Here is a 15155-nt window from a genome sequence, read left to right on the forward strand (position 1 = left end):
GTGACTACTCGTGTGGGTGAATGCTTGTGAATCAAATGACGTTTGCATATTTGTAGTTTTTTTGAATAGTTCAGACACAGGTGTGCACAGCCCAAACAGACTGTTTTATTTCATACCGTCAATAAAAAAAAAAAAGTATGACTCCAGCAGATCATTTTCATATATTATAATACAGATGCAGAATTGAAAGTTTATTCTTTAAACAGCCTAGTATTTTACAAGAAATAGATAACTACTTGGAACTTTTGATATGTCCTTAAAACAGGACATAAGTGGCCACGAATCCTTGGGCTCTACTTTGCCGTCATTATCCATGAACACCCAGCAGAAGAACGGAAGAGGAACGGGGGGGGGGGGATTCAACTGTAACGCTGCATTCACACTACGAGCAACGCAGCAACATTCTACAAGTCATTTTCAATGGAAGCCGGTGACATGAAGCTACAAACCGACACTTGCTGCTGCGTGACGCACTGCTTATCAAGGTGGAGCTGCTTTCAACATTTTTTAGCGCTCCGGTGACGCGATTAAGCGTCAACCGATCATGTGGTTTATTTTCACCCTGTTCTGTTCCAACTACAAAAAAAAAAGAAATGCCGTTAGCAAGTTCCGTTTCAGGACATAACAACGTCAACGAGCACCTGAGCAACACTTAGCAGTGTTGCTAAGTGTTGTGTTGCTACCACAAGGTAGCAGTTTTTTGTTGCTCGTAGTGTGAACATGGCATGGGGGGGGGGGGGGGGAACTTTCAATAAATAAAAAAAGAAAAAAAAAAAGAAAAGGATATAATCTCTCTAACCTTTTTCCCATAATACCCAAACCACCCTACCCATATATCCACACTTTAAAAAATCCCATACAACAGAGGCCAAATTTTAAATGATTTGCTGTCACTGAATTTCAGGACACGAGTCGGGTCCAAGCAGCTGATGCTCTGCCGACACAGACACCGCCGCAGACCTCTCCAGAAACTTGAGTTCATTTGGTGACGGCTCTCTCTCTTGGCTGGTCGGATGTTTCACTGGCCAGTTTGCTCCGGTCCATTTCTCCCGAGGGTCGTTATCAGAGTATAGGTCCGTACGCAATAGGAAAACACACCCTGCCTCAGAGATCACCGTTTGTTCGCAATTTGGAATTGATGAGGGATTACCAGAGTATGTCTGATAAATGTGAAACTTGTGGAAGCTGTTGGGGGTGGGGGGTGGGGGGGGGGGGGTGGGGGGGCATAGCAGGGGGTTCGGGTAAAACAGCTGCTGTTCATATCGGATACAGTCAGTTGGAGTTGCTTGGCCACAGTCCCTAATCAGTCCTCCAAAGTCTCAATCTCTCCCATATTCAATCTCTCAGATGCCGCATTCACAGAGAAACCTGAAACAAACACAAACAAAGATCCAATTAGCAGGCAAGATATAAATAGCGGTGACACGTCGTTACAGGTTTTTTGGATTTAGCAGCTGGGTGCTCGCTCTCACCTAGAAGGCTGGGGTCCGCACGGACCATCTTCTGCTTCTTTTTCTTCTTCCCAGAGGTGACCGTCTCAAAGCGCTGCTGCTGCTGCTGCTGCTGGCCGCTCGTGTGGTTGGACTGATGGAGTGACGAGGATCCTGTTCCACCCCATACAGAATCCTGTGCAGAACGCCAGCAACGTCAGAACGTTACTACTCGACTGGATGTGGTCCCAGTAAATTATGATTTCATTACCAATTAAAATGTGGAAAAGAGGGAACCCAAAACCACTAATGTTTGACGGTTGGTTTGGCTTTTTCCTAATCACATTACAAGATGAAAAATGGGACCAAAACATCTGGCACCTCCTGCTGAGCCTTTAACTCACTGGTACCACTTCAGTCTCGCTCACCTGCTGCTGCTGCTGCTGCTGCTGCTTGAAGGTTTGCTGTTGGCTCTGCGGTGCCGGTTGGTTAGCGTTCTGTTTGGCACGACGTTCCAGGAACTGCTTGGCAAAGTCCTTGGCCTCGGGAGTGTCCCCCAGATAGGCCCTGACATAGTCGTGCACCTCGTACGGAGAGTCCACTTCTTTCAGGAAGGATGCAAACGTTGGAACTGGCAGGGAGACGGATGGAGAACATTTGGGAGTTTGGCTTACAGAGATGTTGATCAATAGCTGTGGGTGGACTGCTTGTGCAAAGCATATTTTTAAAAGTCTCACCATCCAGATTGTTGGCCGTGTTGAGGGTGTGCAGAGTTTGCTCACACCACAGCATGAAGGTGTCCTGCGGGTTCTTATTGACCCCTTGAAACAACTTTACCAGCTTTTCCTCCTCTTCTGCTTTCTTATTGACCCGCCCACTCACAGAGTTACTTCACAATACAGGAAGAAGGCAAAACAAAGTCATTAAGATCTGTGTATTACTCATATCCTTCATATGGTAAGTCATGCTTCACCAGGAGGTTGTGACTAAGACATTTCTATTTTGGCATTATTAACAAATACCTGAGGTTGGTGTTGCCTTTGTTGTTCTTCTGCGCGCTGCTTTTCTTTGTTGGAGGAGGTTGCTGAACAGCTTCTTTCACCGCCTCATCCCAGAAGCCCATGTTAGCGTTGTGGGTGTCCCCCCAGATACTGCTGGAGTCTGAGCCCCAATTAGTGCAGATGCTGGTGTTCACGGATCCCCACACCGAGCTGCTCAGAGACGACGTCTGTGGCGAGAGTGAGACACCGTTACTGACATAACACTGGTTTCTAGGGTTGCAAGCCACACTACGTTTCAGTATCGTTTAATCTGCCCATTACTTTCTTACATATTCAAATGAAATGAAAGCGACATTGAGTAATATTTTGGACATTCAATTTGAATTTCTTAATGTCAAAATGTTGCTGAATCCAATAGAAATCCCTGCAGCGCTACATAGCTTTCATCTTCTTCCAGCCAATAAGACAGAGTATCATGTAGGTCACGTACAGTTCTGTTTTGAGTGCGGATCTGTTGGGTGACAATGGAGTGTGGTTGTTGTTGCTGCTGCTGCTGTGGTGGCTGCTGCGGCGGCTGTTGCTGCTGCTGCTGCTGCTGTTGCTGCTGCTGTTGTTGCTGCTGTTGTTGCTGCTGCTGCTGCTGCTGCTGCTGTTGCTGTTGCTGTTGCTGTTGCTGCTCCTTCCGTTGTTTCATCTGCTGGGTTTCTTCCCTTTGAATCTCCAGCAAAGATTTGGTAGCCACTGGCTGTTTGGCCACACTTCCCCAACCAGACAGCTTGGTCTGGGGCTGCTGAGCCAGTTGTAAGGCCTGCTGCTGCTGTAGTTTCAGGAGCTCCTGTTGCTGACGTCGCTGCTGCGGGGTTGAGAAGGAAAAAGGAGGACATGAATAAATAACGAAAATGACGATATATTCAAAAAGCATTACTTTTAACTCATAGAGGCACTAAAACAGCCAAACAAAACCCGGCTGCTCGCTGCCTTTACCTCCTCCCGCGTCTGTCGTTCTCCCTCCTCTTCCAGTTTCTGGATCTCAGCCAGTGACTGGGCGCTCGGAGTCTGGTTTATAGGGTTGGCCGACTGCTGGCCCCACTTTGAAGAGGATGGCAGCTGCAGAGCAGGACAGGTGTTTTATAAACTTTAACCGCATTTTGTACCGTCTATTTCTGCTGGCTTATCGTCTGTGCGCTTACCTTCATTTGTGCAAGCTGTTGCTGCTGCTGAAGTCTCCTGAGGGCCTCTTGTTGCTGCTGCCTCTGTCTCTGCAGCTCCTGCTGTCTTTGGACCTCCTGCTCTCTCCTCTTCTGCTCCTCCAGTTGTTGTTGGGCCAGAGCAGCCGCCGCCGCAGCAACTGCCGCCTCTTCCTCCGCTCGCTTTTCCTCCTCGCGCCTCCTCAATGCCTCAAGTTCCTCTTGCTTCCTGCGCTCCTCTTCCTGGAGAGGTAGACAACATGGCACTCTAGAGAGACATTTCACAAATCCAGAAAGGAGGTAGGAAGTGCGTGACATTTCATTCGCTCACCTGTTTGCGGAGGAACTCTTCCCGTTTATTTCTCTCCTCCTCTTCCCTCCGCCTCTCCTCTAATCGACGGAGAGCTTCCTCTTGTGCCATTCTCTCCTCTTCCTCTTTCTGTCTGCGCTGTGCCTCTTCTTGCTCTTGCTGCTGTCTTAATGCTTCCTCCTAGCAATGTACAAAACGGGGTCAGTTCTCAGCGCCATCAGTGAAACAGTAGCTCAAGGGCTTTGTGTGCTTCAGATCAATATTGTTTGAATGCTCAACCTGTTTTTGCCGGGCCAGCTCCTCTTCTTGCAGGCGTTTCCGTTCCTCCTCCTGTCGAGCCCTCAGGGCCTCCTCCAGGCGTTTCCTCTCCTCTTCCTTCCTTTTGGCTCTCATTTCTGCCTCACGCCTCTCCAACTCCAACTGTCGGATGAGAAAATAAAAAACACCCCCCCCATGATATTATCTGCAGAGATGCGACGTCCTACATCTTAAAATCATAGATTCATCCGCCTAATAACTATTGTAATGCAATCTTATTTCATCTTTCAAATCAAGAAACATTTTCTTCTTTAAAAAACACTCATTGGATGCTGCGGTACCCAAGACTATTACAGGTTTAAAAAGAGAAAAGTGAGCAGAAACACTGTTTACCTTTGCAGACTTTGACTTCTCTAACTGTTGCATCTGCTCGATGGTTGGAGCCTGTGCCATGGAGTCTATAGGTAAATCCCACACGCTGCTGCCGTCCCACGCTGTGGAGAGTGATACAACACGATGCATTAGACCTGCCATAACACCACATAGACCTTCTCTGTCCCCCTCATGTGACTCAAGAAGAACCAAACACTGCAGAACATTTAAGGTAGACCTCACTGTTTGGAGCAGCTTGCTGTACGTTTGGTGTGCAGGAAGCCTGAGAGGACGGGTTCTGCATTTCCCACACAGAACCAGAGTCTGGTACAGACAGGGGCCGGGTAACGGGAGGTAGGAGGCTCTCAGATGCTCTGCAAAAACACAAGAAGATACACGTATTAATATACATGCAATACTCTTTACGTCTTTCTCAACACTGAAGCACGGGTACAGACGTATTCAGAGGTAGCATGTCAACCTCAGCTTGAGAGCCTGGTATTGCTGTAGAAGCAAGTTGATCTGCTGTTGGTGTTGCTGCTGCTGTTGAAGAGGAGCTGAGCTAAGAGCTGCAGCTTTCTGCTGAGCCAGGGCCTGAGCATACTGCTGCCTGAACACAGAAATGACAGACAAACAGGAGTTAGCATTCGAAAGAATAGCAGAGAGAGAGTGTGTGTGTGTGTGTGTCATCATGGCAAAATGTGGTCCTGGAGACACCTACTATAGCTGGTACTACCACTAAAGTGGTTTTGAGTATTGAGGTATTTTATATGTCTGTCTTTGAACAGGTTTCGTCACCGCGATCGCGACACAACCGAGCAAGACGCAGTCATGAAGCGTTACAGGTGTGTAGCTGGCCTCAGAAGATGGATGTGGTTCAAGCAAAAGTGTTGGAAGTAAGGGTGTAAGGAAGCCCCTGGACCAATTTGCCGTTGCGACTGGTGTGATGCCAATGCAAGATGCTTTCTAGATTGCGATCTGCAATTAAAATGTTCGGTGTTTTACAAATCCATTTGGGTCATTTTCATGTGTGAGCCGTACTTGAACTCTTTAACCTATTTCTGTATTAAGTCCAGGAAGTGAGGCAGTTTGTAAATTAGTATATTTGGACATTTGTCATTATGACACAAACAATCATGCTGCAACTGCAAACAAAAAAAGTGTCAGATGTGAGCCTGCTGTACCTGAGGAGGTATTGATACTGGAGCTGCTGTAACTGGTAAAGATTGAGAGCAGTGAGCTCTTGCTGCCTCTTCAACCTCTCTTTATCACCATCCCCCTGCAGTACATAGGAAGACAATCGGAATAAATCACAGCATTCAAACAAGCAAAAAAAAAAAGGTAGCTACAAACAAACAAACAAACAAACAACAAACTATTTTAAATCATGTGTAGAAATATATTATGAGTAGAAAGAGTGGAATACCACACCACCTGCAGGTCATGGCTAGTAATGGCAACTAGTATTAGACTTTGGACATGAGGAATGAAACAGTCATTTAGCAAACGCATACCTGTAGAGGTGGTGGTGCAGGGCCGGGGTTGAACGGTACTCTCCCCCAAATCTTAATGATCTCTCCAAGCGCCTGAAATACTTCGTCACATCCTCTTTTGACTAAGAGAGACATTGTGAAGTAACCAGCCTGGAACCACTCGGCCATCTCCTGGTTACTGAATGGACCTGAGGGAGCACAACAAGGGAGCAGAGTCAGGGGAAAAGTGTGGAAAATAAATGCGCAGCATTCACGTCACATTTTGAGCACACAGAACCTCTTCCCGTCTCACCCTGGATCTCCCCTTGGGGGTCTTTGTAGAACCACTTGAGAGCAGCCTCATGGGTGAGCGGCAGGCCTGCAGGTTTGGGCTTCTTTGAAGTCTTCGCTCTGAGTCTGTTGTTGTCCACCACACTATCCTGTAGGTATGCTACCATCTTTTCTGCCTCCTGGGGAAAAGATGGAGCGAAGACACAGCGAGAGAATTTTAGAAAAGATATTGCATTCTACAGCTTCCTGCTTCCTCTTAGCCGACTAACTGGTTGCTGGGGTTAGAGTGGACAGAAATTGTATGAATTTTTTTATGGTCTCTTAAAGTAAATGTACGGGTAGTTACATCTCTGTTATAATATTCACAAAATAAGCTTTCCTTTTTGACGAGTGCAAGATTTTAAGAGGTCCTTGAAATCAGCCAAAGATCATTTATGACCGTTTGTGGAATAGAGGATAGCCTTCCTATCTTACGACAGATTTTCATGTACAAATTCTACTAACTTACCTGCTCAAAGTGTTTCAGTCTTTCATCTTCATCAGTGTCGTGTCGCACAGCAGTGGGCCTTCCAATAGGCGCCATTAAACTTGAAGGGAAGGGCAACGGATTGTTCATTGCCACAGGAACCTCCAGAGGCTTCTGCGGTAGCTGGACGCTGGGCGATGGAGCAGACACTTCTGTACAGAACAGCATGAGGAGAAGGCAGAAATTAGGTTTGCCTCTAAAACCAACTGGGAGAAAAAAATAATTAATATTTACAGTGAAATTGAAGACTCAAATCCCACCTTGGGCAAGGGTTGTAATGTGGTTCATGGGTAGGGACTCGAGCATGCTGTTAGACATGGGGACGTGCAGGGGGGCTTTGCAGGGCTCTGGTGGGAGCTCCAGGGGTGGCTGCCGTTCAGCGGGCCTCTCAGCCTCTTCCGTTCTGTTGGGCTGGATCAGGGCCAGAGACTGGGCAGGAACCTGGGGCTCTGAGACAGGGGGGGGGGGGGGGGGGGACATAATAATAGCAGACATAAGATGGTACCATAACTAATAGAGCTGTGACCCTCAACTTAATAAAAAAAAAAAAAAAAAAAAAAAAGGAACAGTTTTCATTGTGGTTGATGTTGACGTAATTCACAATGAGCATGAGAACCTCTTCCACATCGGCCATTTTCCTTTTCTTTGTTCATGCTCGCAGGCTTTGATTGCTTTGAAATTGCTGACGGTAAATTGTTATTTCATCACGGCGGTTGGTGGACAAAGCAGCCGAGCAATCCATTGTGTCTTTTTGTGTCCAAAACAACAAACACTGGCTTGTGAATCTTATGTCAGTAATAACTGCGATGTTACAGTTACTGTACTGTTTCAAGAAGATCATTTGGGCCACATTCTGGTGTCAAGGGAACAAATTGGCATCGACCACAAACAGAATACCGTCTACTAGCTGTAGACAGAGGGCCGAGTAATGCTTACATGAGATTAGTATTGATTTTCTCATACATAGATACTGAATATTTGAAACCGTTTCGAGAAGCATTCTCTGCAGTCGTAGAAAAGTCATATTGTCATGTTATAGCCTTGTTATATTTATCTTTTAATGAATACAAAAATGGTATGCCTTCAGTGTTGTGTAAACTTTTTCCTGTGGTATTGAAAATGGTATAAAAACATAAAGTCCTCCTGCATGCTCATGCATGTGTCGCAAGTATGCATTTTCTTTTGATCAGTTAAACGTGTCAAAAGTAAAGCGACAGAAAATGTTCTCATGTTGTGAATTTGGTCAAAAGGGCCCCACGTTAAAAAAAAAAAACAGCGTCTGTGATGCTTTTTTGTAGCTGAACTAAACTTCTCACCACAATGTAGAAAGAGGCTGAGGAAGAATTTAAGACAAAGTCTTATGAAAGTAGAATTCAGATTCTTGCACTACGTTCATTTGACTTCTTATCTCTGCTTGTCCTACAACATAGAAAATAACGCAAAAAGCACTCAAACTATCTGACCTTTTCGTTCGGCCTCTCTCTTGGCCTCTGCTACCCTCTCTTTGGTCTCCCTGGGCTGACCGTCGTCCTCCTCCAGGCCCTCTTCACACTCTTCCAAGGGTTTGAAGTCCAGCTCTCCCTCCTCCAGGATTGGCTCCTTGGAGGCTTTCTGAATACACAAGAAAAAAAAAAAAAAAACACAATACCGGTCACTAAGCCACCAGAGACTGAAAGATTTATGGAATGCTAATAGTGTCTCATATTGTAGCTCGCAGATTTCTTGAGAACCGCTCAGCCGAACAACTTCACAATCGACACTGCGCTTCCTTGGATCCTGATTAATACACCTGCCATAGTATAGTTTCCTCCCCCAGCAATGCTAGAGTATAAATGTGGGTGCAAAACCTCACACCAACATCGACAGAGAGCGAGCTGTACCCAGCATGCCTGGACCAGTTAATAGGGCCCCCTCTCAATACACAACCCAGTGTGTATTGAGAGGGCACTACTAATAAATATGTCCCCTAGATCTTAAGCGTTTGCACTGGACACTGCACTCCCTCAGCAAGTAAGTCCAAGCACAGACAGCACAGTTCAACAAATGGCGCATCGACGCCTACTTTCAAAGTCTTTGTCATTCATTGATTGATTTAACCAAAACTCTTCTCTGACCTTGAGTGAGAGAAAGGCCCCCGATGAGTCGAAGGTGCCCGCCTCCTCGTCCGCGTCCTCCAGACACCACTCCGGCAGGCTGTCCCTCTCGTCCTCAAAGCTGCCGCTGCCCGACCGCGGCCTCCTGTAGCCGCGCTCGTCTTCTCTTGCATCGAATGGGAAGCGACGTCGCTGGTCCGGGTGTTCCCGCCACCCTGCTGACCGAGGCCCATCTGATTAAAATATTTCATATCGACATCTTGAATCGCATGATCTACCTTAGCGTCATCAAGATGGGAGTAAATGTTTGGCCACCAGTACTGCATCCACATACAATCACACATGGTAACAGTATGATTTTGAGCATGTGCATTAAGAGGGACCGGTTCACCATTGAATCGTCTCTCTTTCACAAAACTTGAGGCCTTAATTGGTACCGGTTATGTGTCATATCATGCTGAAAGCAAAGCTGACAAACCCGTCACTAAACCGAAAGAAAAAGTGGAGCTGAACCCATACGACAAACACAGCAGGACACCACAAATACATGTATCAAAGATAGACGTATTGGTAATATGGTCGGTGCTGTGCCCACCTGGGCTCAGGGGGCACCACCGTTCACTGTCCCGCCGAGACCCTGCCAGGCACCAGCCCCCCTCATCATCCTCACCATTCTGAGCAGAGCGCCAGTTCTCGCTCTCTGAGCGCGTGAAATCGATCTTCCTCGGTAGGCCCGTCACACCATCCTCATAGTTGCCACGGACTGCAAAGAGTAGCGGGATGGTTAAAGGTGACGCCATCATTAATACAATGATTATCAAACTCACTTTACCTAATCTATCAGTTAAAAAAGAAATTAACTGTAATCAAAGGTGTCACTAAGACCAACTGAAATAAATCTGAACTCAGTGGTCAATTATTAAACTACGAAGGTACACTTACTGTGATTCATCGGAAAATGTCCCGGGGCAACCTCTGCTAGGGTGACAACACAACAAGTAAATAAACCAGTTCATTTGACATGTATTGATTATTTGAGCTACAAAATGTAACACCAACCTGGGTCTTTTCGACCTGGCTTTTCAAACCTTCTCTCCCCCCTGGTGAGAAAAAAATAAAATAAAACACACTACAATATGTAAAGTTATTACAAAAATGTGTTTCATTTCTGTCTAGAAAAAAAAAAACGCTCATATTGAACATCTATACATGGTCCAAACAAGGGCAGACTTTTACAACAAAACTCCACAATTGTGCATTTCAATACCTTTCTTCCCAGCTTTGGGAACGATGCATCTCCCTCGCTCCACGACCAAAACCTTCCACATCATCAAAACTTCTTTGGTAAAAACCTCCATCTCCTCTTCCCCGGCCTGAAAACAATCGCAAGTTGACGTGACTTAGTATGACCTGAAGGGGTCACGTTGCCATTGACTGTGTGCTGCTGCTGAGCACGAACCAGCCTTTAGGTAGGATAGTTAAAGTTGCACTCAAAGATCAAACGGCAGCAGAATGTTTTCCACAAAAGACGATCAGAAAGTCTGAACCCACCCTCTACAGCCATTAGTCACTGGTGAATACGCACAGATATCCGATGATGTACCATAAACCCACTCGTGGTTTTTAATTAATTTATCCGCTCAATTATTCATAGACAATACCCTCGAACAGTGACATAGCAGTGAGGCTGTGGTATTCTCACAGCGTGTATCAGATGACAAACAACAATATTGTGCACTACTGTTAACATCTGATCTTTTTCCCTACGTACCGTTTATAATAAAACCCTCTATATGACGTGGCTTTTTGACCAACCTTCAATTTAGGCGGTTCAGAAAAGGTTCTAGAAATGGATAACTAAGTTCAGTTGAAGTACATAAAAGCCTACATAGAGATGTTAAGAGCTGCTGCTACTGATTGAACTCTACCCATTTCTGGACCTAAAGCTGGGAATGTGACCTGTGAATTGTACTCACAAACACATTGGTTGTATAGATATGAATAGATATGAATGGTGATGACGCAGCAAAAAATAAAAGTCACACCGACACACACGAAGCACAGTTAACGAGGGGATCCTCCCACATCAAGTGACTATCCCTAACCTACCAAGCAGACTGAGAAAAAAACCACCCGTCGAGAAGGGTAAAACTATTTTTGGCTAATCGTGAAAACTCGGCACATTTGACTATGTAAATGTGGTCGAAATCATCACTGGAACTAATGCAAATGGGCTTTCGGATTGACAGAAATCTTAAAAAACAAGAAGGAATGAACAGTCAAATACGACATGTATGAACATGCAAATCCGACTAGAAAAAAAATAAATTCAAACGGATACAGCCCTAGTAAATGCCAATGACTTTGCAGCATCATGATTCAGCTCTTGAGAGTTGGTCAGTAAGTTATAGCCTAAATGTTTTAGTTGCTGTAACATACAGCACTGTAACCCACAGCGTGCTACTAGCAGTTCTTTTTCAATGTTTGAGACGCATCAATAGTTCAAGCAGCTGCGGAAGAGTATGCAGAGTAAGCAAAACACCTTCAGAGTGCTAATATAACATTCCTTGTCTCAGTTGGGGGGATTCTTCAAAAGGCATCTCAACTATCTGCAGTTGTTGTGACTTCTGAAACTGCATAGACAGAAGAGCTATGAAAAAAAAAAAAAAAAAAAAAAGGAAACATGACGAAATTCTCACCTCTACCCCTTGAGGTACTTCGGCCTCTTGGTGCCCCTACTATGGGACCGCCTCCTCGTCCGGTCAGCCGAAGTACAGCTGCACTGTTTACAGACATGGAAAAATTTCTCTGCAAACACAAACGGGGGAGGGGAGCGAGGGGGACAAAACGTAAGCTCTTAGCTCTCCTCTTTGCACCGGAACTGTATTTTGGTACCTTTATTGCCAAAAGTACTTTATAATCCAATAAACTACATTATATATATATATATATATATATTAGCTTGGGCGAGAAGTCAGAAGGAAGTGTTTCTGATTTCACCAAGACAGAGACCCGATAGAAGCACTCCTACCTGTTCCTCCTCTGTAAAAGACACGAGAGCCAGAGGCGGCAAGGGCTCCTCTTGCAATATGGGCAGGAACTCCTTATCGTGTAGGTCTATAGGGATCTAAACAATCACAGGTTTCACTGTTAAGATGCATGAACGTTTGAAAGAATATGTTATAACACACCAAAATAAGATGTCAATTGAATCTGGGCAGGAACACAATTTGTATGCAAATCATGTTGACTTCAAGCCCGCATCGACAGCTAAGCTGCGGACATCATGGGCCTACCAACCTTGTTATCCTTTACATAAAGTGCTAGCATTTCTTCTCTCCCGTAGCGATAGTCTGCAAGTTTATACTTTGGCAATACAGGTGAGAGGGGTGGAGAGGCGACCCCGCAGCCACCTCCGACACCACCGCCACCGACACCACCGCCGCCGCTGCCACTACCACCTCCAGACAAGGCACGGAGCCTGTAGAGAGAGAGAAGGCATAGTCAAAGCAGAAGGGACAGACAAAGGGGCAACAACAGATAAGCTGAACTTGACATGTCTGAACATGTCTAGAAAAGCTGCACTGGGCCCCGACAGAAAAACAGTTTCACAACCTACAAATCAGTTCTCGCAGAATAATTATGAAATTCATGCTAGTTTACTTACCATTCTGGTCCAAAGTTAAGTGTCTGGGTTTCGGCCATTCTTCCTTGAAGTTCTACAAATATGAAAAGGGAGAAAAAGGATTAGTACCACTCAGTATATAACTGTTACAGCACATTCTACTGTTGAAAAAACAAGTTCAAGACAATAAATGTACATTAAGTCCCCGCAGTGCTGTCTTGCATCAGGGGGTTGAGCACTTTGAAAATCAATTACTATATCTTAACATCTGGATAACTAAACTTCAATCCTGTTTCCATCCCAAATACATTTGCAATCAATCTATATCTACAGAAGAGGAATAACTAAACCTATGATGTTTTACCATATTAGTTTAAGTAAATGTTTGTATTTAACAATGTATTCATCACAGCATAAATCTGACCAACAGAATCTGGAGAAATACTTGAGGTTTTATCACCCGCTTTAATGTGTTACAACAGCCCATCACACTAGCACACAAGCAGTGTTCAATTTCAGTATGCTAAAGCTATTTTAGGAAGTCTCCCAGTCTGCAAAGAGGGTTCTCCAGACACCTGTAATTGTCAACGGGGGTTGCCTTTTACTTCAGCATACAACCAGAAAAGAATGATCACGTTTTGCCAACAAGATTAGCTGTTTGTTTACTTGTGTGTCGTTTTCCACTGCTAAGACTTTCCCTTTCACTTAGGTTTCAAAGCAAGGACTTATTCCATCGCGAGGCTTGCTCAGACATCAGGCACACATGGTGACAGTAGACAGACAGTACCGCTGACCATATGGAAGCCAGGATAAGCCACGTGTAAGTTAGAGTTCTTAAAGCAATAAATTAATGCCTTAAGTTAACAGCATTTGTGCCGATTCTCCAGCACACTTCGCACATTTGCCAGTGTGAACATAAAGTTAGAAGACGACATAATGTTACGACTTGTTTGAAATTATTTAAGAGCCAAAGCTCGCCAACTGCCCAATGTCCAATAAAAACTCTTATTTGTACGGTTCTGTGGGACTTCCATTGTTAATAAGGGGGAACTGCTTCGGTCAGCTGAAAAAAAATGAATGATCACTATGTTCTTGCATAGTTGTCAGGATTGTTGACTCCACCGTGTAACATTAACGCTAAACAAATAGCTAAGCTATTTCAGCAGATATCCACTCTGATGTTGTAAATTGTAACCTTACTGAAGCTTTTGTTATATTACTATTATTTACGTGACTGATTAATGTTAACGTCACACGCTGGCTAGAGCAGTGGTGATCATTTGGAAAGGTTTAGTGGAAATCATCCTTAACGTTACCAACATGACGTTAGCTAACGTATCAAGCTAACCAGTCAAATGAGTAGCTAACATGGATAATTGAGCTAACGTTGAAACTCATGACACTAGTAACTAACATTAGCCCACACATCTCCCAACGGTTAAACGTTGACAATAGAGTAGCGGTAAGGTGGAATCAGAGTTGTAGTTTAACTACCACTTGCTACATGCTGCTGCCACACCAGTGTATATTTCATAGCCAGCGGTGGTCATGCTAGCGCGTTAGCTATCAGCAGTTGGCCAACTAACGTTAGCTAGCTAGCTAGCAGTGTTATAACCCATCGTAGCTAATGTGTGCATGTCATACGTGAAGATCGACATGTGTTGCCGCTAAATTCGGTTATTACAGGAGAGAACGTATTGTTCTATATTCTACCGTTGTATACCACACGTAACACCGCTCTGACACATGAGTTAATCCCTATGATCAACACTTGTAGCTAGCATGCTAACAGGTTGGCTAACTAGCTACACGCGGCCTTCGAACAGACCGGATCCACAACAACATTTCCTTGACAAAACGTCCCGCACTAGCGGCCCGGACCAGCACACCGAGTCACTGGAGCCCGCTGCTGCAAGGCCAAGTAAACATGGTTGTTTAAGAACAGTCCCCAAGCACCCCAGCTCATCAGAACATGACTCTCTGACATGGCACTGTACTTAAATGTACGAATTTTCTTTGCTAGTGTATTAAACTTTGGCTGTCTTACCTCGGCTTGTTCTGACAGCACAAGGTTTGTATGCGAGTTGTGTGGCTCTCTCTCTCTCTCTTCGTTTTCCACAAGATGGCTGAGTGTGGGTCACATGACGACAGATTAAAAACCCGTATGCCGTGGACAGCTTTGCTGACGGCTGCGTATTCTCAGACAGTGGAGTGAATATTACTACTGTATTTATCACTGTTATTTGCGCCGAAATGGAGGACAAAAGGTGTTTAAGAAGCATTAAATGCAGAAATAAATAAATAAATAAAAGTTGATAATGAAACAGGGAATAGATCAACGAATATCTTTTTTATTCATTTATTTTATTTAAAAGGGACCATGTACAGTTTAAAACATAAATGTCACCATTTGATGCACCGTGCCAGATTATAGTTTTAAGGTAATTTGCATCTGTAGTCCCTTGGCAGGTCAAAACAAGGAAAGCACAATAACAAACAGTACAAGGTAAAGACATAATACAAAGATATACAAAAAATAACACACAAGACACACAATACAAAGCTACACACGATAGCACTTGAATTCATT

The 15155-nt window shown here is 44.6% G+C and overlaps 1 protein-coding gene across 9 annotated transcripts; it reads right to left on the reverse strand.

The window, feature by feature from the left end:
- Positions 1-178: 178 nt before the first annotated feature.
- Positions 179-14719, reverse strand: gigyf2 (GRB10 interacting GYF protein 2). 9 transcript variants are annotated; one of them, XM_076097522.1, is made up of 29 exons: positions 14613-14719; positions 12608-12659; positions 12241-12421; positions 11972-12067; positions 11640-11748; positions 10208-10313; positions 10000-10040; positions 9883-9915; positions 9611-9703; positions 8962-9155; positions 8311-8458; positions 7108-7296; positions 6830-6999; positions 6344-6500; positions 6073-6239; positions 5743-5840; positions 5040-5168; positions 4802-4932; positions 4580-4680; positions 4208-4348; positions 3950-4108; positions 3622-3861; positions 3416-3538; positions 2922-3284; positions 2453-2658; positions 2168-2319; positions 1859-2061; positions 1473-1626; positions 179-1368 (listed from the first exon to the last, which is right to left on the reverse strand). In XM_076097522.1, the coding sequence occupies exons 2-29, from the start codon at positions 12643-12645 to the stop codon at positions 1304-1306; spliced, it is 3987 nt and encodes a 1328-aa protein (XP_075953637.1). In that variant the 5' UTR covers positions 12646-12659; positions 14613-14719; the 3' UTR covers positions 179-1303. The 9 variants fall into 9 exon arrangements, with proteins under 9 accessions (XP_075953637.1, XP_075953636.1, XP_075953640.1 ...); XM_076097521.1 differs by having other exon boundaries at positions 8962-9158; XM_076097525.1 differs by having other exon boundaries at positions 5743-5837; positions 8962-9173.
- Positions 14720-15155: the final 436 nt, after the last annotated feature.

Source organism: Anarhichas minor, unplaced genomic scaffold (assembly GCF_050575085.1).
Source record: "Anarhichas minor isolate MPS153535 unplaced genomic scaffold, ASM5057508v1 ptg000024l, whole genome shotgun sequence".
Taxonomy (NCBI): Eukaryota; Metazoa; Chordata; class Actinopteri; order Perciformes; family Anarhichadidae; genus Anarhichas; species Anarhichas minor.

Excerpts from the sequence above, each read along its gene's own strand:
- gigyf2 (XM_076097516.1), bottom strand. The coding sequence starts at position 12,645 with ATGGCCGAAACCCAGACACTTAACTTTGGACCAGAATG. Across the intron at positions 11,749-11,971 it reads CTTTTACAGAGGAGGAACAG|AGAAATTTTTCCATGTCTGT; the intron begins GTAGGAGTGCTT and ends TTGTGTTTGCAG. Across the intron at positions 6,240-6,343 it reads CCCCCAAGGGGAGATCCAGG|GTCCATTCAGTAACCAGGAG; the intron begins GTGAGACGGGAA and ends GTGCTCCCTCAG.